This window comes from Populus trichocarpa, chromosome 10, assembly GCF_000002775.5.
Source record: "Populus trichocarpa isolate Nisqually-1 chromosome 10, P.trichocarpa_v4.1, whole genome shotgun sequence".
In the NCBI taxonomy this organism is placed as follows: domain Eukaryota; kingdom Viridiplantae; phylum Streptophyta; class Magnoliopsida; order Malpighiales; family Salicaceae; genus Populus; species Populus trichocarpa.
In genome coordinates, this window is record NC_037294.2 from 18388548 (window position 1) to 18414698 (window position 26151).

At 35.0% G+C, this 26151-nt stretch overlaps 3 protein-coding genes across 7 annotated transcripts; 1 reads left to right on the plus strand and 2 right to left on the minus strand.

Moving 5' to 3' along the window:
- Positions 1–132: 132 nt before the first annotated feature.
- Positions 133–2356, minus strand: LOC7474426 (xylan O-acetyltransferase 1). The gene is made up of 5 exons (XM_002316168.4): positions 1909–2356; positions 1623–1794; positions 1070–1269; positions 820–981; positions 133–663 (listed from the first exon to the last, which is right to left on the minus strand). The coding sequence occupies exons 1-5, from the start codon at positions 2280–2282 to the stop codon at positions 315–317; spliced, it is 1257 nt and encodes a 418-aa protein (XP_002316204.2). The 5' UTR covers positions 2283–2356; the 3' UTR covers positions 133–314.
- Positions 2357–5506: 3150 nt separating this feature from the next.
- LOC7474427 (xylan O-acetyltransferase 1) lies at positions 5507–9299 on the minus strand. Of its 2 annotated transcripts, XM_024609465.2 has the most exons (6): positions 8949–9299; positions 8269–8846; positions 7997–8168; positions 7273–7472; positions 7030–7188; positions 5507–6343 (listed from the first exon to the last, which is right to left on the minus strand). In XM_024609465.2, exons 2-6 carry the CDS (start codon positions 8799–8801, stop codon positions 5995–5997), a joined length of 1413 nt encoding a protein of 470 aa, XP_024465233.1. In that variant the 5' UTR covers positions 8802–8846; positions 8949–9299; the 3' UTR covers positions 5507–5994. The 2 variants fall into 2 exon arrangements, with proteins under 2 accessions (XP_024465233.1, XP_024465232.1); XM_024609464.2 differs by having other exon boundaries at positions 8269–8971.
- A 4884-nt stretch (positions 9300–14183) lies between these two features.
- On the plus strand, positions 14184–25472 carry LOC7474429 (uncharacterized). Of its 4 annotated transcripts, none has more exons than XM_024610655.2 (23): positions 14186–14518; positions 14721–14857; positions 15125–15209; positions 15670–15723; positions 15819–16014; positions 16326–16401; positions 16889–17348; positions 17824–18153; positions 18693–18896; positions 19006–19110; positions 19197–19281; positions 20406–20533; positions 20638–20932; positions 21021–21247; positions 21325–21449; positions 21613–21730; positions 23213–23268; positions 23386–23479; positions 23557–23746; positions 23828–23899; positions 23967–24067; positions 24145–24207; positions 25044–25472. In XM_024610655.2, exons 1-23 carry the CDS (start codon positions 14381–14383, stop codon positions 25149–25151), a joined length of 3447 nt encoding a protein of 1148 aa, XP_024466423.2. In that variant the 5' UTR covers positions 14186–14380; the 3' UTR covers positions 25152–25472. The 4 variants fall into 4 exon arrangements, 3 of the variants coding, with proteins under 3 accessions (XP_024466423.2, XP_024466422.2, XP_024466424.2); XM_024610654.2 differs by having other exon boundaries at positions 14188–14518; positions 21018–21247; XM_024610656.2 differs by having other exon boundaries at positions 14188–14518; positions 19197–19269; positions 21018–21247.
- The last annotated feature ends 679 nt before the right edge of the window (positions 25473–26151 follow it).

Genomic DNA, 26151 nt, shown 5'->3' on the forward strand with positions numbered 1-26151 from the left:
AGCATGCAGCAAGCAGAATATAAGGCTATCTTTTCTCAGATCATAGCTAGATGCTGCAAATACTACAATAAAGACTGATTGGACAACAGAGCTGACTGTTATGTACATCCTACAATATAGTCGAGCTTACTGTTAGATTGAGAAACCATGGTAATTGACTTCAGTGTACGTTAATTAAAAAACAACTGACGAGACCAGACTGCATTTTACAACTCTGAAAAATAAATAATAATAACAGCAGACCTATCAAATTTCCATTTTTCAATTTGATTGTCCAGTTTTTACACCTTTGGAGAAAGCAATATTCCAAAGGGTCAAGTGTGAGAAATTATATGTGTGTATAGGAACTCATTCCAAGTGTCTGGTAAACCGGGGAGACACCAATGGATACAATCTGCATAGATCTTTGGGTCGGCTTGCTGCTCTTCTGTGAGCAGCTGGCCTTGACGAGTGGTGTAGATCGAGGTATGTGCATCTTTTCTGTATTCTGAGAGGGTGGTGATGTTAAGCAAGTAAACAGGCACTTTCATCGATTGAGTCACGTTTGCTTCAACCACAAGTAGCCGGCTATCAGTGCCTACATTCAACGGTGTGGTCATGTTGAGAACTGGGGCGGTCTCCTTTGAACACTTGATCCCATCAGGGTTGTTCCAATCCAAGCTCCTAATATTGCATTTGCATATGCACATCCATATTCAACGTCATTTCAAATCTTTCACTGTATCATAGTGGTTTAAGAGACTAGAAGACATCATTTCACTGATAACTACTACCAGGAAAAGAAAATGAGCATAAATATGCCTTGAGAATTTAGCTTACCTGAAATGCATAGGGGACATGCTGATGAAGTAGACAGAAGTTAAATTAGGATCTACATTTTCTTCAATCCACTTGGCCCATGTCCTCAGAACTCTTCCAAAAGCTGCTGTCCGTTCGATCTCATCATATTCTGTGACACCTTCGTCAAATGTTCCTTGCTTTCTTCCAGCGTTCCATCAAATCCCAAATAGGAAACGTCAGGCTTCAATACTTTCTGCAATTAAGAAGACTAAAAGCCTGATTTACTTACAAGACTTTCATGTTAGCGGAGTTCATCCACCATATGTATGTGTTGAAAATCAGGTAGTCTGCACCTTTCCAGTTGTCTCCGTGCTTGTTGATTGATTCTGGCATGATAATGCGGTCTAATATACTGTGCTTCGATGGATGATCTGAATTCGATTCAACTAAAAATGGTGCCCAATAAAACTCAACTGTAGTATTGTAGTCCTAAATCAACAGAAGGAGAAATACGTATATTAGACCAGTGTACATTGCATTGAATATATCTACCATTTGATTTCAATAGACATGGAAGACGAATGGGATATGTATCCCTTAATTGATAGGCCTTCATGCAAATGCAACGCTGAATATGGATGTGCATACTAATTAGTTGCTAGTAATCATGTAAAGATGAAATTAATGATCACAGGAATAGGCTTTGAGTTGACTGAATTGAATAAGTTAAGTGACGGGAAGAGAGAACTGATTTTCAATTAAGATTGCCATGATTATATATCACCATTCAGAACTAATGAAATTTAAAGCGAGCTGGTTAAAAGGAAGAGATAAATAGATACCTCAATCCTGAAAAAAGACGCAGAGCCAGAATCGCTCAGGCTCTTCTTGGCCAAAGGAGCACCAGATTGAAGCAGGCAAACCATGGATTCCCACTGGTTTCTATTCAATGAATCTCCAACAAACATAAGCCTCTTTCCACGAAGTTTCTCGAGCAACAATTTTGCTTTGAACCTTGATCCAGAAAAACATACTAAATTCAATAGATATTTGTTTTTAGCAAATGCGTATATATACTAAGTAAGCTCGCCAGGACATAAATACAAAAGTACAAAGACTTGTACTTACCTCGGCAAAGAACAATCTCTGGGTTGCCATCTCCAGTTCTGGTACAAGGAATCTTGTCTTCCATTCCTCAAACAAGTTACTTGCCTAGAGAGAAACTCACACTCTTCCTCTTTATACAAAGGATGAGTCGCGTTATCAAAAACCCATTTCCCTGTGAAAAGATCACAGTCCTTTGGTGGCAATATAACCTCCTCATCTTTCTCTCTGATTCCATGAACTTCATTTCTCGATAACAAAAATGACCCTGAAAATACTGACTTGAAATTCTCACTGTACATAAAGATTTTGAAGAGAAGTAACAAGAAAACCATCATAAGAAAGTAATGGTAGTAAGTACTCCATTTATAGTTGGATCTGCAGGGAGTTAATGACATTGAATAGCTGAACGCAGCAACCTAGAACTGGTAAGATGGAAGTACAAAGAGATGACAACAGGAAAGAGCTTTTTATTTTGGGTCCTTTTGTAATTCTAAAACAGTTTTGAGAAAATAACATATTTTAAAAAAAATATTTAAAAAATAACATAAAAAAACTGTTTCACAAATTATTTTTAAATCAAATTAATTAATAATTATAAAAGTTAATTTAAATTTTTAAGAAGATTCAATTACTAAAAAAGAATGGATTACTATAGACACACTAGAGCTTCGTTTACAACACATTCAATACTGCTAGGAAGATTTTGACAAAATAATTCTAACTATATTTTAAAAAATTATCAAACGTGGTTTTAATTTTTCAAGGATTTTGTTCAAAGTTAATTAGAGTTAATTACGACATTGTTTAGTATTCTTCCAGGATATAATTAACATTATTTTGTCAGGAATTTTTTAATGATATCAAATATGTCAAAAACAAATCTCTAATATATCCTCGATAATCTATTTTTTTATCTCATTTTTTTTTTGTTACATCACCTTATTTTCTTAACCACTGGATATTGAATCTTATATTTTAGTGATTTCATCTTCATAAAAATTTGAGTTGGCTATAAGATTAATAATTTTAAAAAAAATAAAATATCACTATACAATTGATATTCTAAAAAATAGTTGTTTACTGAATTGATATTATAAAATATGTTGGTTAGTTTTATACAAATTAATATTGAAAAATACGGTTATGTTGGAATTATTCTATTTTTCAAATATTTTTTAAACTTATATCATTCTTCTAAAAATTATACCAAACTGTCATTTAAAAAAAAATCCTATTTTTATTTTACTTCGATAAGAAATATTAACCCCCAGGGAAAGAGGAACATGAGATGATCAGAAATATTTACACCCTGTATTTAAGAGTTTTAAAAAAATATATTCATTGATTAGCTGTCAGACCTCTGAATAATAAACATTAGTAGTTCAGATGTATCATCGACATAGAAAGACATGATTGAACATCCACATGTCACACTCCCACCTCTGCCCTAACCATGCTGTCATCAGCCAGCTGGTCCATTTACACAATTCTAAAGTTAGCTTGTCAATTATTTTATTGTGTAGATTCGGTCTATGTAAACCAAGCTAATGCATGATCCATTGCAATAATCAAATGCAAAAATAGCTGTGATCAGCATAGCCAGAGAGTCTATATTATAATCAATATCAACCAATCTAGTTGTGCTGCGTGTTTAAGGAATATGAATGGCTTATAAGTTAATATATTTAAAATTTAATTAATAATATTTTATCATCTATTAAAAGATTATGACATGAATTGAATCTATCTTGCCGTATGCTTCAATATAATGTTTTATTCCACATGGTTGGTGATGAATACACTAAATTTTACCCCAAAGGAATGCATCCCGTGCTAAACAATTAGTGTTGGGTGGTGCTTTGTGTAAACGACAGACAATCACGCAGCAGGTTAAAAAAAAAAAAAAACACTCTTGTTAAGCCGAGCAATTCCCACCTTATCTATTGTTTTTTGTTTTTTTTTTTTTTTTTATCTTATCCCCCCACGGCGTCTCCTCTCCACTCACGGGTGATTCCAAAGGCGAGCCAACTGGCCAAGGGTAGCCCTGGCCCATAAAAGCTTAACAAGAATTTCAAAATACTCCTTGTTTCTTTTGGAACTTTTCAAACAAATTCCAGCATTAATGTTTTGAGACTGTGCAGTTTTACTTAAAAATATATTAAAATAATTTTTTTATTTTTTAAAATTTATTTTTAATATCAGCATATCAAAATAATCTAAAATTATTAAAAAAATTTAAATTTTTTAAAAACATGGCTAGTTTCCAAACATAGAATCTAATGATCCTCCCAGACACGGATTCTGAATTCATCAACTCAACACCTAAATTTTAATTTGTTTTTTTTTAATTAACAACCTGACATTTCAAAATTGCGTCCATTTAGGGATCTTTTAACAAATGACAAGACCCTCAACACATCATTTCCGCAGCGTCTTAACGTGAAAAAAAATGATATATTTTTTTTCTGGTTAAGGATAAACTATACAATAACTCTTCAAAGGCATGCATGACACTATCTACAAGGTCGAAAATTTTATATAAATCTTCCAAAGCTCAAGAAAACACAAGATACTTCATTTATACACAACACGAACCTCATTTATACCCAAAACACCCCCCTTAGTAGATAAAAAATGCCCCCAGTGAATTTAAAGTGTGTTGTAAATTAAATAACGTATACTTGCCAGTTTCGACAAATATCTTCGCAGTTTCGTTCCCATTCTCTGGCTTTTGACCTTCATTTTTTCAAGCAAAATTGACACGCACCAAGCTTGGGAGACTAAAAACGGTTTTTTTTATTCATTGTTTTATTGTTCAGATATTTTAGTTATTTTTTTAATCTAATTTAAAATTCTCATATTTATCGATGTAAATAGATATAGAATATTACAATCTTTTCTTCTTGAATATGGAATGTCTCGTCATTCTACAATCGAAGTCTCCAAGAATGCGGGTAAGTCACATATATATGAGACAAGATTGACTTTAATATTATTTTATCACGCTCCTAGCCAGGAAAATAACTTTTTGCATATATTATCATTAATCATTCATTTTATTCAATTCAATTTTTTTCACAACCCACTAATATTATTAACAACCCACTAATATTATTATCAAAGAATCACAATAACATATAATAAGATAATGTTTAATATTATAATAGAGACTGCTTTTCATTTGAAAAATATTAAAATAATTTTTTAAAAAATAATTTTTAATATCAATATATTAATATATTAAAACGATTTTAATTACTAAAAAAAATTATTTTCAAATAAAAAATTATTTTTTTATAAAAAAAACATAATTGTGGAACAATAATAGTAATAAATACTCTAAGTATGAACCGCGCTACTTAGCTTTATGAAAGTGATTGCTTGGACAGACTTTATACTAATTAATTTGTACGAGGTTGACGCATGGTGATTCGTTTTCGTGGCTCCTACATTCCCTTCCAAAGTACATGGGCAACATAACCATCTGTTCAAAGGAATAAGTAGGTTGCATTTAGTGCTGAAATAAAAAAAAAAAAAAAAAAAGGGAAAAACCATTGAGAAATCACAAACCAACTATAGAAATGGAAAAGTAAAAATATTGCCATGAATGCACTTGCACTTTACATACAAATTTGTACTTGTTCTTTATTTATTTTCACATGTGCAATTGTGCATTGTACAATTCAAACGTGTATCATGTGTTGTTCATTTTTAAACTTAATTGGGCATATGCTCGCCTGGAACCCAACCTCCTTTTCCTCCGAGGGTAGGGCACGATATAGCTCTTAGGCCGAGCCTCTCGTAATGACTTGTACAAGTTCCAGGAAAAACCGGACGGGCATTATAATATAGAAGGAGTAGTATAATGTTACCAATGAAGAATCCGATCACCGGGATTTTCTCATGCCTAACCCCCCCTGTCAAATAAAGCGGAACAAAGTTCCAAAACAATGTTGACGACGGCTCAGACCTATAATTGAAGCTCTGAGAAGCTTAAAAGATGAGACGAGGAGAAATTACAGAGGAAAAACAAAACAATGTCGAGGAGGGTGGGAAAAAAAAACAAAAAAAACAGGCCTCGCACGTGTTAATTCCTATCCCTAGGGGTCACGTGCGAGAAATTATACGTGTGTAAAGGAATTCATTCCACGTGTCGGGCAACCCTGGCAGACACCAATGAATACAATCGGCATACGTTGCCGGGTCAGCCTGCTGCTCCGGTGTTAGCATTTTGCCTTGACGGATAGTGTAGACTGAAGTATGTGCATCTTTTCTGTACTCTGAAAGCTTAGTAATGTTGATAAAATGGACAGGTACTTTCATGGATCCAGTAATGTTGGCTGCAACCGCAAAAAGCCTGCGGTCCGTGCCCAAATTAAATTTCATGCTTACATCCAGAATCGGGGCTGTCTCCTTGGCACATTTTATGCCATCCGGATTCTCCCAGTCCAAGCTCCTGTTCCATTGTCATTCTCTCACATTAGTGTCATTATTGTCTGAGAAAATAAAATGATCAATTGGAAAAATCGAAAAGCAACCATCACACACACACACACACACACACACACACATGTTTAGTATTTTGTTGGAAAATATATTATATACAGTGCGTTACCAAGCAGATATTAATTAATTAATTAATTATCAATCTGTCAAATCATGATTAGTGATCACAGGGCCCAATTTCAAGTTCCAACCACAATCAAATAATTTGGTACAACAAAACACAACAACTGAACTACTGGGCAATTGGAGAAAACATGTAGAGGTTGAATTAAAGTACTTGGTTGGGCCTCCCACGGTCCAAATTGATTAAGCAATTTTTCACTTGAAATAAAGAAATGGTTGGGCCTCCCACGGTCCAAATTGATTAACGAAGAGACATAGTTAAGCAATTTTTCACTTGAAATAAAGAAATGGTTGGGCCTCCCACGGTCCACATACATACATACATACACATGGTGAAGACGACCTGAGTGTTTCTATTTTTTTGTCCTCAAAATCACAAGACACAGAGAAAACAGTAATGCAATTATGAACAAACAATCATTAAAAAAAGAAAGCAGCAACACACACAATTAGTAAAAGAGGGCAAATTTATAGAGATTAGCTCTGAAACAAAATTTCAGATATGAGCATTACTTGATATGAAGAGGAGACATGCTGCTGAAGAAGACAGTGGTACGATTGGTATCCACATTTTTCTCCACCCACTTGGACCATGTAGTCAAAACTCTCCTATACGCTACTGGCCGTTCGATCTCATCATACTCGGTGGATCCTTCATCAAACGAGCCACGTCTGTCCCATCATCAAATAACAAATAAATCAACCTCTTGCATGATTTTGAGTTAAAACACCTAGTTAGTGCGTCGAGTAACTTACAGAACTTTCATTTTGAAAGTGTTCATCCACCAAATGTATGTGTTAAAAACCAGGTAGTCGACATTCTTCCAATTAACACCATGTTTATCAATTGATTCAGGCATGATTATCCTATTCAAGATGCTGTGCATGTTTGGATCGTCTGAATTTGACTCAACCAGAAATGGGGCCCAATAGAACTCCACTGTCGCATTATAGTCCTACGGGAAAACAAAAAAAAAAACATCAGAACAATGATTCCATACTATAATATAGTACTATCTCGAGGAAGGTCTACTTTTTTTTTTCCTGTTCTTTGTAGGATCGAGTCACATATGTTCATATGATAAAATAACGCAATGCTTCTCTAGCAAGTTAATAAATAAAGGAATCACGAGTTCGACGGGAAAATAGAAAACCAGATAAAAATGGCTCATAGAGTACTGTTACACGATCAATTATATATGGATCAATTGTTGTTAAATTTGGTAGCTCCGAGACACTATCATTTTCAGCTCACCTAGAAATTCAGGTACGAGAGTATTAAAAGCTGTGCAAAATGAAAAGAAATTTGCTTTTCTTTATATGAAAGCAAACTGAAAATTCTACTGGCAACGGGAGCATCTCACTTTTATAAGCACCTTAGAAGATAAAATCTAAATGCATTATAGACATCTTTAATAACACCAGGCACGATGAGTTAATCTGATTCACACTGAAAAGCATACAAAGCAGGGGAGAGTACCTCGATTCTGAACACAGCTAAAGATCCAGTCTTGTTCAGACTCTTCCTTCCAGGAGGGATTAGAGATTGAACAAAACAAACCATTGATTCCCATTGATTCCTATTCAATGAATCCCCAACAAACATAAGCCTCTTATTCCTTAACTTGTTTAGCAGTAGCCTTGGCTTGAACCTTGATTAAACGTAGACATAAAAACTACCATCAAACAGAAGAACAAAATCAATAAAAACCCATAAAGAAAGATTCAAGAATTGGTCAATTATGTGCTTACTTCGGCAAAGAACAATCTCTAGGTTGCCATTTCCAATTCTGATACAAAGAATCCTTTCTTCCATTCCTCATGCAAGTCACTTGTGCTGTAAGGAACTCACATTCATCTTCTTTATACAGAGGACGAGTCTCATTGTCAAAAACCCATTGTCCCGTGAAAAGATCACACTCTTCTGGTGGCAATTCAACGTCTTCATCATCCTCTTCAATGACTGGAAATTCAATCTTTTCCTCGTCCTCTTTTGATTCACTAGACTTCAAGTTGTCAGATTCTTGAACTTCTCCAGGGCCCTGATCAACTTGAGGTTCTTCCAATGAAGTTCTTGAACCAACAGAAGCCGGGAGTTCTTGGTCCTTCTCGAGGGTTTCTTGAACTGGGGTGACTCCTTTTGATGGCTCTTCTTGAGATTTAGGCCATGAAAAGGGGAACTCAGCAATGGATTTCACGTCCTCATTGTACATGAAGACACCGAAGAGAAATACAGAGAACACGACAACAAATACCGAGAGATTGCTGTTCTTCCTGTGCTTCATGGTTACGGTTACCGAGGAGAGGAGAGGTGACTTCCTTCTTGATGGCTGCATGAGAAGAATGGTGAGATGAGAGAAGGGAGAGACATGGAAATATAGAGAGGCATTGAGCTAAATAAGATAGAGACAAATAGAAAGAGAAAGACTTACATTGTATTAGTTTCTTTGTTAGATTAATATTGGATTTGGTGAGACGAGTTTTTCTTCAAGTAACTGGTTAAGAAGGCTTTTGGTGGATGGAGAGTTGTCTCTCTCAGTTTTTTTTTCCTCTTTATGATCTTTTTTGCCAACTACTTTCCTCATCTTGTTCCAAAGAACATAAGAGAGAGAGAGAAACAAAGAGAGAAGTGATTTCAAAGTTTGCCTAGTTGGTCTTTGTCTACCAAAAAAATAGGCGAATATGGGAACATAAATGGATTTTAATTATGACAGACCAGATGTTATAGTCTACTAGATCTTGGCATAGATGCATGAACGTAAATTAAGCTGTTTGAGGCCAATACAATTCTAGAGAGCATAGAATCGAAGGACCAACTCAGTAGATCAAGAATTAATAGGGAAATTTATGATGTTGATAAAGAATTACTAGGTTCTGTATTGCTGCCACTGCTAATAATTTACATAAATGGAAATTCTTAAAAAAACTAATTTCTCAATCTTCTTTCCTTATACAAATGAAAAATGAGATGACGTGAAATGGAGATTTAAAATCCGCAGCTATGTTGGGGCAATATCTCAGCTTATTTTCTGATTATTTAGCGACACAACGGTGGTCCTATGGTAGCATGCAAAAGGATTAATCCAAACTCTAATGTTTTCTATCATGTGGGGTTACACTAAAAGAGCTTTTAGACAGCAATGTGGAAGCACAGGTCATATCCTTGGACCATCTGAAGATTAGAATAGCAGGCCAAAAAGATGATTGTAATGGATTCAGAATACACAGACAGACATTATTAATATTTGAGGATAGAACGGTTTAGTCTTGTTTAGTTTCCTTTTCTCTTTCTGGAACACCAGCATATTTAGAACAAGAGGACGTTCTTAAAATGCACAACTTCAATAATAATAATCAAGATGATGACTAATCAATTAATTATCCACAGCATATGATAAAAATAAATAAATTATATCCACGGTTCTAGTAATTAGATTTCTCTTCTTCTACCCCCCCAAGTTAGAATAGTAAGATCCACACCAGATACGATCATAACTAAGTTTGTTCAATCCAAACACCTTCATTTTCTCAGTTTAGAGTCTGTAGATACAACAGTGTGGGAAGATTTCTTGTTAATTTGCAGATCGTGGGACTTTCAGTAGAGTTTTGTTGCGAACTTCTGTATTTCAAAATCATAACGGTGGTCATCTAGTCAGACTTCATCAAATCATGATTCCAAATGTCAACGTTTAAAGTTGGTGCTAGTTAATTATCTTCTATATTTATAAACGCTGAGCTTCTACCCTTCACTTTACCCCCTTGGTGAGCAGGATGTGATCTTTCTTTGTCACCAACAACCACCCTGAGTCAGTTGATGAATTATTAAGGCTCCACTAATGATGATTTTGATCCTGGGGCAAACCAAATTTGAATTATTAGTAACTTTATGTTTGAGAAAAGTAAATGCTAAGGAAACTAGCTAGTAGTAGTAAGTACACCAACATCATAAGATCGTGTACTTGCTCACTTTGCTTCTTTTGGGTGGCAAATCCCTTTCTTTCCAGGGTAAGGCAACGGTGATCAAGGTTTGGCACAGAGCTTCAACAAAGGAATTCCTGTGTCAGTTTCTTAGCGACGCGCACACACTTCAAACCATAGTTATTAAACCCGGTTTAGGGATTGACCTGGCTGAAGAGCCGAGTCTCGGGTTTTATGGGTTAACCCGGGTCAATCCAAATCAACCTGGAAACTCACTCATTTTTCTTTCTTTTTTAAAGCTGTTACAACTGCTTCAACACAAAAGTAATATTCCCATAACTTTATAATTTTACTTTCCCAGTCAAATGGCTCCAAAAGGCAAAAGCTACGGGGAATGCCCCTACATTGTAAATTTACTAGTCAACTAAAATTTTTGAAGGAAAGATACACAAATTAAACCTAAACTTTTCCCTGTCTCTACCAAATAAAACAAGCCGCCGCCGCCCCTGCTTTTAGATTTTCTCTCCCAAAATCGGCCTCTCCCAAAACCAGCCAAAGCTTCCCTTTTGCTTGGCCAAAACAACTATCATGCCCGACTGAGTATCAAAAATTGAAAGATAAAAGACATTCTCTTCCCTTCTTTCTTCACTCTCGTTCTAGAAGGCATTCCATCAAGTAGTAGGAGACTAGAGAGCCATGACTTCCTTCATCCCTCTCTCAGTCACCCCCCTGGTTGGCCAAAACTAGAGAGCCCCTCCTTTTTCTTCCCTAGCCACCTCCGTCTCTTGGCCAAACCAGAACCGCCGCCCACCGACACAGGAGACCAGCCCGACCAGCCTCCAACGACAGCGTCCCTCACTCTCCTTTCCTCTCTGTTGCTGCTAACAACAACTGATTGTAGAGAAGATGATGAAATAAAAAGGGAGGTTGAATGACAGAAACCACATTTGAAAGGGGGAAAAAAAACCAGGTCTCGTCCGGGTTCGCCCGGGTCGTCCGGATCATGGGTCGACCCGCCGGGTTGTTGCACCAGCCGGTCTTTTAACAAACCCAAACCGGTCCATGTCCCGGGTCAGCCGGGTCCCAGATCGACCCGCCAGGCCAGACCAGGTTTAATAACTATGCTTCAAACGAGCTGCATGAACTAGCGAGTAGCGTCCATAATTAAGTAAGAGCTAACGATAACAGAGGATTGATGATTTTTATATGGGGTTTGCCAGAACATATTGGATTGGCCTACAAGTGTTTCGGTAGTGATTGATCAAATAAGGTAACGTATGTATGTATGTATGTATGTATGTATGTATGTATGTATCACATTACATTAGAAATGTCAACTGTGAAGGCAATCAAATAACAGTGGAGGCCGGATTAAAAGTTATTTTAATGTAATTTATACAGTTTTTCTTGAGGCAATTCATGGAACTATATTTGTGCCAATCAACAATTAAAATCCACATTACAAAATTATTACTCTTACTCCCTTTAATTTTGCCATTTCTCCAAAAGCTTATCTTTTAAAAATTTAGCTTGACTTTTTTGAAGGAATATAAGATGATTTTTGAAGAAATAAATAATTCTACCCGTACGTGTTAATTAATTCTAGTTATAGTGTAGTTACTTGCCCCGCATCAGATAATTTTCTTGGCAAAAATACACAAGCTTTTTAAATATATTTTTTTTATATAAAAAATTCTAATTATAAATAAAAAAACCCATGCATTCATTTAATTAAATTAATCAAGAATCATTTATATTAAAAAAATGCAAAAGCCAGATATTAACGTGTTTATTCAACTTACCTCGTTGCAAGTTGAATATTTTTTTTCTAACACATGAGAATTAATGTGTAGGTATTATTGACATGTTTTTTTGACATCGAGTAAAAAATATAACTATAAATTAAAAAGTCAATATTTATATATAATAAATATATAGTAAAGATAATGTGCGTTGATAAAAACATAAAAGATATCAAACTAGTTTTTAACGTAGCAGAAGAATGGAATAATGTTACAATTGCTATAATGGAATATCATTTCCTTACTCTTTGTATAATAATTTTTTAAAAAAAAGTGTAAAGAAAAAAAATTAAAAACAAATTACAGAAGAATAAAGATAATAACATAAAGAATTGTATAAATAGGCTAGAGTGATAAATATTCAAAGTGTAAAAAATAAAAAAAATAATATTTTTTTCAAAAAAAATGTAAGGAAAAAAAGGGAAAAACTAAAAAAATATTAAAAAAACAAAGATAATAGAAAAATAGTAATAAATATGTCAAATTTAAAATGATTAAAATATCAAATATAAAGAGAAAAAAATATAAGAAAAACTTGTTTTTTTAAAAAAATATAATTTTTCCACCGCTATAGTAAAGAAAATAGCAAAATCTATAATTTTGTTATTTCTACATGAAAACATTGTTTTGTTTTAATATAAGTATAACTTAAAGAAAAAGATTTGTGTAAACTTGATGCAAAATTTGAAATTGATAATAAAAGCCTAGATATTCAGCTCATATAAATGGATTATTTAAGAAGTTGGTATAAATTGTTTTTTTAAAGTGTTTTTATTTAGAAAAGTATTAAAATAATATTTTTTTATATTTAAAATTTATTCTTTATATCAATATATTGAAATGATAAAAAATAAAAAATAATTTTTTAAAAAATAAAAAATTTACAAAAATTGTAGTTCAACAACAACAAAACCGAACACCCTTAAAATATGACTTCATCGTGGTCTCATAAGTGAGCCTATTATGAGTTGGGCTCCGGAAACAGGCTGCAGTAAAGGCCCAAATATAGCCTAACTGTACCAGGCCTTTCTTTTTTAGAGGCTAGAAGGCCCAAGGCACTCCCTAAGACATCTGACCTGGCGAAGATAAAATATCACATGCGATGATGCGAGTTGCATAAAAGAAAGTCTCTAAAGATTGTACAAATCACATATTTATCTCCACTTTCCTAAAGCCCAAGCTAATCTGAGACCAGAGGATGCAGCCTTCTCCCTTGTTTTCCTTTGGACGGAACACATATTTATGTGGAAGTGATTTTTCTATAACCAAAAATAATATGATATCATCTCAACCCAAACAAAACATAAAAACTTTTCAAATGCATGCATGTATCTATCATCTATGTGTGTGATGCTCAATGCTATGTTCCTCTCTCCATCCTTCCTGTTTCTTGCATGGTTCTGGGAGTTTCGAGGATACTAAATTAGGTTGGATAGGCTAGGGTTGAATCTAATATAACCAGGACTAAGTCGTCAAGACTCGAGATATTATTATTGTTGTTGTTGTTGTTATTGTAATTAATATAGATATTCGAGCCAGTTTTTGTGCACTTTAATTAATTCTACAAGATTTGAAGTTGATGATCATGTAAGCCTCTAGTGATCTTGAAATTTGTAAAATTCGAATTGGTGATCTCTAAAAAATAAACTTAGAACTAGATGAAGTATATCTTTTAAAATTAAAATAATATTGTTCTTGTTTTTTCCAGTGACATCCAGCACTGCCATATACAATTAGTTAGACATATCCAGATGAGCTACAACCCGTCTTCGATCAATTACTCTCATCAATCTTAATAAATAAGAAAAACCTACTTTCATCAGTTGTAGTAAGATTATGCTGTGATGTCCACTTTTTTTTTGCAAAATTCCGAAATAATGTATGCCATGTAGGACAAAATGGGAACCACGGAGAAATTATCAAATTAACCACTGGATCAGGCCATTTAGCTGTGGGCCTCCATTTTCCTACGAGGCAAAAATTCGCCTAAGAAAGAAGTAAACAGACCAACCAGTCATCGGCTCCGTGTGACCGTTCATCGTAGCAGGGGAAAAAAAAACCGATGAAAATCTTCTGATCGTCATATTAGTACATGATAATTTGAATTCGAAACGAAGAGAGAACACCTCCCTCGTCGATCCACCATGTTTTCCAAACTCTTTCAAAGAAACACCTCACAACAACAACCACCACCACCTCAGCAACAACCACCAGCGCAACCGCAACCACAACCACAACCACAACCACAACCACAACCACCACCACCACCACCACCCGCGGAGGTACTGATTTCTTTTTTACTTTTACAATAAATCCGGTTGCGAAACAAAATTCTGCTCTGATATAGCAAATTAATCAAAGGAAATGTCATCCATATAATCATAGGAATTCGTGCGCAAATTCAATTTTTAAGCTACTTAGTTTATTGGATAAGTGCTAATTATTGGAATTAACGACTCGGTTTATGCATGCTAATTTAATCAGGTGCAGGATAATGTGTCAAAGGGAGTATTGACACCTAAAGATATAAATCCACGGATTGCTCTTCACTATGGGATCCCTTCTACTGCTTCTATTTTAGCTTTTGATCACGTTCAAAGCCTTTTAGCAATTGGAACACTGTGAGTCTCCATTTTTTTTCCTCGAAGTCATAACAATCTGGTATAGCGCGATTACCTTAATTGTTCTAGTTTCTATTAAATAAGTATGTTTGATGCTGTTTTGTGAACTATCAGTTTTGATTTACTGAATGAAATGTCTTGCATTTTCCGTATTTTGAATATCGAGTGATTGGCAGAGAAGCTGGAAAAGTTAAAATGCAGGCATTAGAAGGAATCAATACGAGGTTTCTTACTGATTTTTTACCCCCGGTTCTTTAATTGGTGCAGGGATGGCAGAATAAAAGTGATTGGTGGTAATAACATTGAAGGGCTTCTTGTCTCTCCAAAGCAATCACCCTTTAAATACTTGGAGGTTTGTAAGTTCAAATGTGGAGAGTAAATTGCACCTTTTTGTCCCTTCTTCTCTCCCTGTCGTTTCATTTTGATTGATGCATTCCTAATTCTTTTCTTTGGTAATTTATGATATCAGTTCATATGCATACTTGATTGTTTAAAGCTTAACAGAATACCACATGAATATACATGTGTGTTGACATTTTTTTTCCTTTTCTTCATCAGAATCTCCCCACATTTCTTTCTCGTACATGCTGATTACTTGTTTCTACATATTTTGTAATTTGGTTATTCAAATATGATAAAAGGGGCATGATTAATAAATTTGTACGATGTGTTGCCTGCAGTAAGCTTTTTGAATATTTTGATCTTTGGAAACTGGTGATTTTTATATGCTTCAACAAAGCTATTTGCCATCCTTTTTATTTCATTTATCGAATGTCAGAGAATGTCCGATCATTTTTTGCATCTCTTGACAGTTTCTACAAAATCAAGGTTTCCTGGTCAGCGTGTCAAATGAAAATGAGATTCAGGTATGGTTCCTGTAGCTATGCAAGCTTATGTTGAAATCTGCTCTCGTACTAGGAATCATATAGCTTGTGTATTAACAGGTTATCAATATTGGCAGGTTTGGGATTTAGAGCAAAGACGGATTGCTTCCTCTTTACAATGGGAGTCCAACATAACTGCATTCTCTGTTATTTTTTGCTCAAGTTACATGTATGTTGGAGATGAGTACGGGATGGTGTATGTGTTAAAGTATGATGCTGAAGAAGTTAAACTTGTACCAATGCCATACCATGTTCCTGCAGATGTAGCAGCTGGTAATGATTTCATTTTAAGTTGGGTTTGATAAGGTTTAAGTGAACATTTTCTCTTCAAACCTCTTTTGCATTAGTTTTTTTTATGTACTGCTACTCCATCCCTTGTTGAAGGATCACCTTTTGTTTTAGTTTCTTTTTGGGTAGATGATTATGGTTTAGCACAGTTGCAAAGTGACTGGTGTTGTGTTAATTTTTTTTTTGCCTTGACCTCCCCCCCATCCCTTATGTCTCCATCTCTCTTTACTTTATGTGCTTTCACCTATTTATTTCTGTGCTACCATGTGGTGCCAAACGTTTGCTTCATTTTGCAGATGCATCTGGGATGTCATCACCTAAAAATCGCTCTGTTGTAGGAGTTCTACCCCAACCTTCTTCTCAAGGAAACAAGTAAGACAAGATTTGCTTAAGTTTCCTCCCTCATGTTTTTTCTTTCTTTTTTTTCTTAAAACAATATTGGTTTTCTTCTCATGCATCTCAATATGTTGAGTTGGTGGTTATGATTTATCTACTATGCACCAGCAGCTGACTTTTTTCTATTCATAAATTATAATTCTCTGCTTCTAGAGGCATGTGGACTGGATACTGGCCTCTGGACCATCTGTAAGGGTTGGTAACTTAGTAATTATGCTTGTGCTTTTATCAACACTAGCACCGGAAAATGTTTCTGAAAATGTAGAATCAGACACTTGCAAATATGGAAAGAGATGGGTATGCTTCGTTAGATTAAATTAATCTTTCTTTCTCTTGAAGTTGTGTGCATGTATCTAACCATACGAGTTTTAGATCCATATAAAATAAGGGAACAGGTGTATTATAATGCACCTAATTCTTTTATGTTGTTCTCACGCATTTCAAATAATCTGTCTCTTTCCAGAGTGTTGATTGCATATGAGGATGGATTGATTATTATTTGGGATGTCTCTGAAGATAAAGTTGTTCTAGTTAAAGGGAATAAAGATCTTGAATTGAAATGTAAAATAACAGCTGATTCTCACAAAGACACCGGACCTGAGCTTTCTGATGATATATCAGACTATCAGCCATTGGAGAAAGAGATAGCTGCCCTCTGTTGGGCATCTACTGATGGGTCAGTTCTTGCCGTGGGTTATGTTGATGGAGATATATTGTTGTGGAACCTATCAAGTACTACTTCTGCTAAAGATATGCATGCTGCAAAATCGTCAAATGATGTTGTTAAGCTGCTGTTATCCACAGGCGACAGAAGACTCCCTGTCATTGTTTTGCATTGGTCTGCACACAGATCGCATAATGACTGTCGTGGCCGTCTATTTGTCTATGGTGGTGATGCAATTGGATCTGAAGAAGCTCTAACGGTGTGCTTTCTAACTAGGATTAATTTCTTACAGTTTAGTTTTTTTCTTTCATATTTGTTTTCTCATACCAATGGATGAAAACCTATCATGATACCCTATCTCACCCAACTGGGGATTTAAGAAACATTTCATCAATGAAGTGAGATAAGAGCTTATTTATTTTCTCCATAGAAAGGAAAAAAATAATTGCATAGTATATCATTAATACCTAAAGACATCTGAGATGAGGAAGGTTATTTTTTGACTGAAAGATATCTCTTTTAAAAAAGAAGCTAAAATTGGCTTAGCACTTGATAGTCTCCTTTTTTGCTAGGATGTTAGATTTTTATGTATTATTATACCATATTAGAGTTCACGAGAATTTAGTGACTTAAAATCCATTAATCAGATCAAAAACTGATCTGTCAGTTTTTCTTTTCAATATTTAAGTCTAGATGGTGCCCACTTTGTATTAACACATCTCTATGTTATACAGATTTTGAGCCTTGATTGGTCTTCTGGGATAGAAAGTTTAAAATGCACTGGGCGTGTTGATCTTACTCTTAATGGTTCTTTTGCTGATATGGTTCTTTTACCAAGTGTTGGTGATATGGGAACTTCTAGCACTTTGATATTAACGAATCCAGGACAGCTGAATCTTTATAACGATGCTGGCTTGTCTTCCTCAATATCCCTGCTGGAGAAAAGGAATTATGTTTCTTCTATACAGTACCCTATGGTCATACCTACTATTGAACCACAATTAACTCTGGCAAAACTTGGTCTGGTCTTTAGAGATGGGAAGTTCTCAAAGGCTCTTTCTAAGGTATTTTGTAGGTTTTTCTTTCGTTCTTTCTTTTTAATCACAGCCCAGAGGCTATAGATAGATTCCATTTGCTTGACAGGAAAAGGAATTCAAAATCTTCTATGGTTTTCCTTCACTTGTGTACTTGGCTATTGAGAATATAAATGGTTCCAACCATAAAAAACTTTTCCACAAGAAATGTTTCATTGGAATCCCATTGAACTACCATGGACTATAGGTTCTCTTGGCTCAAATTCTTGCCAGAACATCATTGCCTATAAAAAAAAAAGAAAAAATTGTTTCTAGTTTCCTTCAGATCTCACCTTGCTTTTAATAGGGAAAAACATAAAGTTGCTTTATGCTAACTTTTCTAGAAACCAAACATGCCAGTTGTGCTCTTTTTTCAACATCGTTTTCACAAGAATCATTTTCCTATAAATCTTTCCAACAACCAAGGAGACAAATGAGTTGTTTCAGCTGCAAAACTTTGACCAACTTGTTTTTCAGCCACCAAAAATAAAATAAAATGTTTTCTTTCTCATTTTCTTTCTTCTTATTAGGAAATTTCTTCTAGAAAACTTCAAGCAACACATTGTCCCAGAAGTACAAATTGGCCATTGACTGGTGGAGTTCCCAGCCAACTTCAAGATGCAGAAAAGTATCAGGTTGAGAGATTATATATGGCAGGTTACCAAGATGGAACTGTAAAAATATGGGATGCCACATATCCAACATTTGCGCTCATATATGTTTTAGGACCTGAGGTTAGTTCTTTCACAAATTTGTAAGTTCCATTTTCAAATTCCATAAACATGGCATCCCTTGTTGAATTAAAATTAATGATCAATAGCCCAAAATTTGAATGATGCGCAGGTCAAAGGTATCAATGTCGCTGATGCTGATGCTAATGCATCAGTATCTGCTTTGGAGTTTTGCTCAGATACCTTAAGTTTAGCTATTGGCAATGAGCGTGGTATGGTAAGAGTTGATTTGTTTTTAGTGCTTCGTTATGACTACTGAGATTTATTGCTTTACTGATTCTCTCTCTCTTGGAGAGTATGTAGGTTTGTCTATATAAGCTTGTACGGAGTGCTGATGAGATGACTTTGAAGTTCGTGACAGGAACTGAAAAAGAGGGTATCGCCCTATGTATACTTTTTATCTGTATAAAGATATCTCTAATTATTTGTTTCCAAATTTAGTTTAGAAAAATTGCAGAAAGTTCTCAGATGTTTGGGTTTGAGAATTTGGTTGAGGAACTACTAACAATCAGATAATAATTGATAAGCTAGTTTTATGACTCTAGATGGATCTAAAAAGATACAAGTAGCTGGCATTTGTTTTGTATAGCAGATTGCCTGTGGTTACATTTTGTCACTCTAAAACTCGTAGTTTGACCTTTAAGTTTCAGAGTTCCATTCTGAAATAAGCTCTTCACAGTGTAAGCAAGTAGTATTTCCCTGATAGTCCTCTTCCACTTGATAGTCATGCCAACATGTTTCTATTTTGTCCTCGACAATCTTTTGTAACAGAACTTGTATTGGAAAAACAGTGCTGTCTTTCAATAACATGAAAGAGGCATTCTACACTCTCCTAGTTGTCTAGGAATGGACTTGAGGTATTGACCTTTGGCCAACTATTTTCACCATAATGTAGTTTACAATACTTATAGGACAGCTTATTAAGAATGTCTTACATTTCTCAGCAAGGATTGAAATTGGGGGGGGGGGGGGGGGGGTTGTTTCATAATTGGAAGATAGACTGATTCTTCTTGCTAATCTAATCAGAACCATCAGCAGTCAGCACAGCTTGGTTGATTACAAATTGAGCCACCCCTGCTACATATTTCTATTTTAAGTTCAGTTTTATTATTTGAAGAATTCATGGATAATTATGGTTTTTTTCTTTCTAAAGATTAAAACAGAGAGTTTTTATTTTATAAAGATTCTTTTTATTGTTCTTACTTTTTAACTTGGTAACTGGTCTTACAACAAACATGTGTTATGCAGTCAGTCATTAAAAAATATGGTGTGGTTTGAGCTTTTATGTCTTTTTATCAGATGGTGGTTTTGGTTTGAATGGGTAGTCTAATGAGTAAAAGTGATAATTGTTCAACTGATGCAGGAGAAATTGGAGAGCCTATTAGTTTTTGTTTTTGTTTTTGTTTTTTTTCAATGATAGCAAAGCTACTTACTTTCATTATGTATCAGCCTACTATGATTGAAGTTCCTTTTCTTTTTTAGTCTATAGTTTAACATTTAATATCTATGCAGTCTACACTCTGGACCAAGGGGATGGACCTCAATGTACAGCTGTATTTTCCTTCCTAAGTTCTCCTATATATGCTCTGCAATTTGCAAATTTTGGAACCAGACTTGCTGTGGGATTTCATTGTTCCCAGGTGGGAATCATTTACTTAGTTTTTTTTTTCTCTTTGTTAATTGGTAATGCTGAATTATCAACCAAATTAGTTTCAAGAGTTGATGTTTCAATTTGATGTTTCAGGTAGCACTGCTCGACACTAGTACATCATCAGTGTTGTTTCTTACTGACAGTCTATCTGGCTCCAATTCACCTATCACTTCTCTGGCTGTGAGAGTGTTTTCAGATTCTAGTGACTTAATAAATAATCGAGAGGACACTGAATCCAAAACTATGGAAGATCATGTACGGTTGGAAGTGTTTGTTATGACCAAAGATGCCCATACTGTTGTCATAGATGGCAACACTGGTGGTATTCTCTGCTCCCAATCAATAAAATCTGAAAAGGAACTGACTTCACCATCACTGTATATCATGGGTAAGTATTTTTGACAACTGGGCAGAGGATATATTTAATTGCTGCCTTCGAATTGTATGGATTTCTGAAAACTTTCTCCATGCAGAAGGTGATGACTTGATCTCCGAAATGTCTAGTGGAAAACATGTATCTAATTCATCTCAGAAAAGCGAAGCTAAAAGTGAACCTGTCCCAGATGTTGCTTGCAGTGAAAGTGCTCCACTTAAAGTTGACCATGAGGCCTCTGCCAAAGCTTCCCATTTTAAGCAGAGAGTCGAAAATTTTCTTCTTTTGTTTTGTTGTGAGGATGCATTGGATTTGTACTCTTTGAATGAGGTGCCTTTTTTTGCATCAGTCTTTGGTTTCACCATCTGTACCTCCACTTTCCATTTAGTAAAACTCTCTTATTTTAGGTGGACATTAATCCTATTCGAAAGGTAAATCTCATGAAACCATGCTGTTGGAGTACACAGTTCAAGAAGGATGATAAAGACTGTGGGGTCATTTTACTCTATCAGACTGGAGAGATTGAAATAAGGTAAAGCACTCATTATAGTTCTCTTGTTTAATTGATGTTGCAAATTTTCATTTGCTTTCTCAGGTAACTGTAACTTTTAGTGGAAAATGATCATCAATGAATCTTAGTAAATCATTTATCTCAAGCAATCAGTTTTCATATAGAAGCTAATTTATGTTTGCAGATCTTTACCAGATCTTGAAGTGGTTGGAGAAAGCTCTTTAATGTCAATCCTAAGGTGGAACTTCAAGACTAATATGGAGAAGACAATATGTTCATCTGAAAATGCGCAGATTATTCTGGTTAGATTTTTTTTTTTTTTTTATTGGAACCAGAATTTATTTTCATCATGTTATATTTCCAGCACATGGATTCTGATTTACAATCTTCTGAATCGCTTAGTTTTTTTTTACCATCTTCTGAAAATTGAAGAAAGAAAATCTTGCAATTAACTTAAAGTCATAATTCAAAAGTTATCTTTCGTAAATAACTCATGACAAATAATTTGATTTGGAAGTATGATGGGTGAAAAATGACTTGAAGCTTAAAATTCTTATTTTTCAACTAAAGAAAATTTTGGAATCAATTATGTAACATTTTTTTTAATTAAGGTAAAAATTATTTCTAACCAAACATATTTATGATTTTTCTTCTGAATCTAAAGTGAAAAAATAACCTAAATTAATTTGCAAAAGTCATACCAAATGGGACCTAAGATTTGGTAAATCTTACAGGCAAATTTCATTGACTAGTTACATGAAACTTACTGATATGCTGCACTTTTTTCCTATCTGATACATTATGCAGGAATGAAGGGCATCTTCTTCTCCCTTTTCCTCTTTTTATTTTGGCAACAGTTGGTCTAGAGAGAGAGAGAGATCTATAAATTTTGGCACCATGGAAAATCCACTGTAAAATTGCTTAAAATATAATTTAGAAGAATATTAGGTGTTTTAAAATGAGATGTATATGAGTTAAGTGCACTGAGATGGATCTTGAAATGACTGGTGAAAAAAGCTACAACCAGATTGAATAGGCAGGGAAGACAGGTTAAGAAGCAGGCACTAAATGATTAGCCTTGGACATATTTCATGTTTTGATTATATTAATATATTGGCCATTTTACTTAATAGGTCTTCATCCAACTTAGACATGATCGCGTGTTTCATACTGGCCCAACAAGAGATGAGTGACAGTTGAAATGAAGCAAGATATCTTGTTTTTTAAAATGAAATATAATAAACCCCACAAATTACAGATTCTTCCAGCCTATAATAAAGACAGAATAGTGTAAGGACTTGGGATAAGTTGAGATTTAGTCAACGGAGCATTGAGATTGACTAGATCATTGCTAGTGCTTGTATAGGCTGCAGGCTCCTGGTATAAGGAGTAAGGAAATGTGGGCTTGAGCAATCAAGTGATAAATGATGCATAACTAAGACGATGGGAATGATATGAAAATATTTAAGTTGATGGAAGTGTTATATACTGCTGCTCTATTTCATGTTTGCAGATTTTGGGGCAGTACAAGAAACTCGTTTGCTGTTTTTACTTATTGATTCTATATGACTTGCATCTATTCTTACTTTTGACTTCCTTGCCATGATTATTGTACTGCTTTAAAATTCACTTATTTAGAACTTATTAATGATGCATGTTTAGCTATGGAACATAAACTTTAGCTCGCTTTCTGTTAAATGTTGATATATATTTAAGCCCCATAAACCAACTAAAGTTTTGGCATGTAGATATCTAACTTGGATTGATAATTTTTTGTTTTATAGGTAAATGGGTGTGAATTTGCTGCTATATCTCTTTTGGCCTGTGAAAATGACTTCAGGTCTCTCTCTCTTCTCCACACTCTTATTTGTGGGTGTGTTGTTTATCTTTTTACCTATGACCTGGAACTTTGATGGGAAAGACAGTTTATAATTTTACAAAAAATTGGTAATTCTAGGATCCCAGAGTCGTTGCCTAGCCTTCATGATAAACTACTTACAGCTGCTGCTGATGCCACTATCAGTTTATCTCCCAATCAGAAGATAACACAGGTTGAAGTTCAATTTCAGGCTTTCTGTTTTTCGCCCAAAACTTTTTGGTATTGTGTAAATAGTTTCTGTGGTCACAGGGTGCTTCCTCTGGAATTTTAGGTGGTTTGGTTAAGGGGTTCCAAGGGAGCATGGCAGAGCACGATGTAGATCTTTTTGAAGTTTGTAAGAATAATTTTGCACATTTAGAGGGCATATTTTCCAGCCCTCCTTTCTTAAAGCCTTCCATCGACCTTGTGGATGACCAAAAAGTTGTGGAGCTTCGTATAGGTTCTGTATCCCTCTGCTCCAAGAATCTTCCTCTATTTCCTTGTCTGGTCCTTTTCTTGACTGTGCTTCTGTTTGCTGCAGATGACATTGATATTGATGAACCTCTATTTGTCTCATCTTCATCTGAAATGATGAGCAAGAATGATACTAAAGGTACCCCAAATCTTCTACTTTGGTAGACTTGCTAATTCATGCTAACCACTTTTTTGTTGCTCTGCAGATAGGGGAACAGAAAGGGAAAGATTATTTGAAGGTGCAAGTACTGATTCACAGCCAAAGCTCAAAACAGCTGATGAAATTAAGGCTAAATATAGGAAGGAGGTAATTCAACATGAAAGGTTAAAATGCTGGTGTTTTGTGGATTATATATTTTCTGACATGGTGGTTTGTGTTTCTAGGATGTCTCTGCTGTAGCTGCACGTGCAAAGGATAAGCTCATACAACGCCAGGAGAAGCTTGAGGTAGTGATGGATTTAATTTTGGTTCCCTTTTATGAACTCGTTGGATGAACTGTCTTCTGGAAGAAATTTTTGTTGCCTTGAAGGCTCTAGATTTTGAAATTATGCCCTCGATATAAAGTTATCTGGAAAGCAAGTCATTATATACCAAACTCCAAACTTGGATAAACAATTTAGGCCCCACTTGACTTGACAATTTGACCTCCCCTTTAAGAACCATCCATGAATTGTTCTAGCCCATGTTGCACCTAACCTAATAAAATGATACCTGCAATACAGTTAATTAGTGCCCCACCTTTTGGGAACCATCTGATAATGGCTGCGATCGTAGCCCAATCTAATGGTATCTCATATTTGAACTAAATGCTTGAAAAATTCATATGATTGAGGCTAGCATTTGCTTATTTTTGGATATTCTCTCATTTAATGTTAAGAGAATTGTTAATAAATTGATTTGAGGTACCATAGCCAACTTAAATACACGGAACTTTTTTTCCCACATCAAATTGTGCAACTCTGAGGAGTGGATAATACAGTTAAAATTTCTGATTAGATAACTGTACTCAAGGTATATTTGGTCTTAATGTCGAAGTTTAATTTCTTGCTTTGACGACATTCAAAGAATTACATCAGAAATGGCTTTAACAAAACAATTAGAAACATGCATTCTGAAACCTAAAAGCAGGCATGAACCTTGCGGATAGAAGCCCAAGGAGACTTATTAAATCACCACCATCAACACTCATTCTAATTGTAAATATACACCTTGGATAAATTCTTGTAGTGATTTGCTTTGACCTAGTCTTTTTTTTCCTTCACGCTTATATTATTCATAACAGAGGCTCAGTGAGCGTACAGCCGAGTTGCAGAGTGGGGCTGAAAACTTTGGATCAATGGCTAATGAACTTGCCAAGCAAATGGAGAAACGCAAATGGTGGAACATTTGATCATCTGTTGCCACCAAGTGGTGGTTTGATACGTTATTCGTCTGGCTTCCCAGAAAGCCCACCGTTGACAATGAGGTAGCCATTGCTTCATATCCTTAACGATCCATTAAAGTTTTCGGATGGTACCATCAGTACACCAGTTTTCTTCTTTGCATATCTTGATGACTGGTACTTTGTCGTGTATATCCGTTCGTGTATATTCTGAGTAGTCAAAGCAACTCATCTGCATCTTGTTATTTCTTTTTTCCTTTTTCACACCGAATGTTATTTTCATCTGCATGAATGAGCAGTTTATAAAAAAGGATATTATTATATTATTAACCGTTGACATTTGGGCACAGTCTGGGCCCTCTTTGACCATTATGTGTCCACGTTTTCCCCGAGTATCGATTAATTTCCTGAGTGGTGCTGGTGCACTTTAGAGCACCTTTGTATGGCTTGCTGAAAATTGAATTGTGGGGGCAAACTCATTGGTCGGAAAGATATAGTAGTGTATTATTTTAAAGGGTGGTCGGTACCCTTGTTAAAATGAATCCATATCTAAGCGATTTTTTTCTTTGATGAAAAAAAAAGGAAAAAAAAATACAATGCATTGGCTGATCATACATCTAGTATAATATCTTATGCCTTCCATATCTATGCATCCTGCGTGCTTTATTTTTCTTAAAATCAAGATTTAGGATATCCTTATAAATTGAATTAACACTATGGCATACCGTCTCTCTAGGAAGTTTAAATGATTTTCCCCCCTTTTGTCAACCTAAATCAATCCTTTGGAAGTGTAAAACTAAGAAGCTATTGTATGCGCAGTGATGAAATTACTGAAAATAATTTCTATTGCAATAAAAGATTTAATGTTCGCACTCATGACGTAGATGAGGAATTGGTAAAACAATAAAAGATTTGAATATGAATAATTCCTTGCTTGAGTTGATTGAAATTTTGAAATCTTCTCTTTGCTCTTACCAGCTTTCATTACCTAATACCTAAGACGCACGAA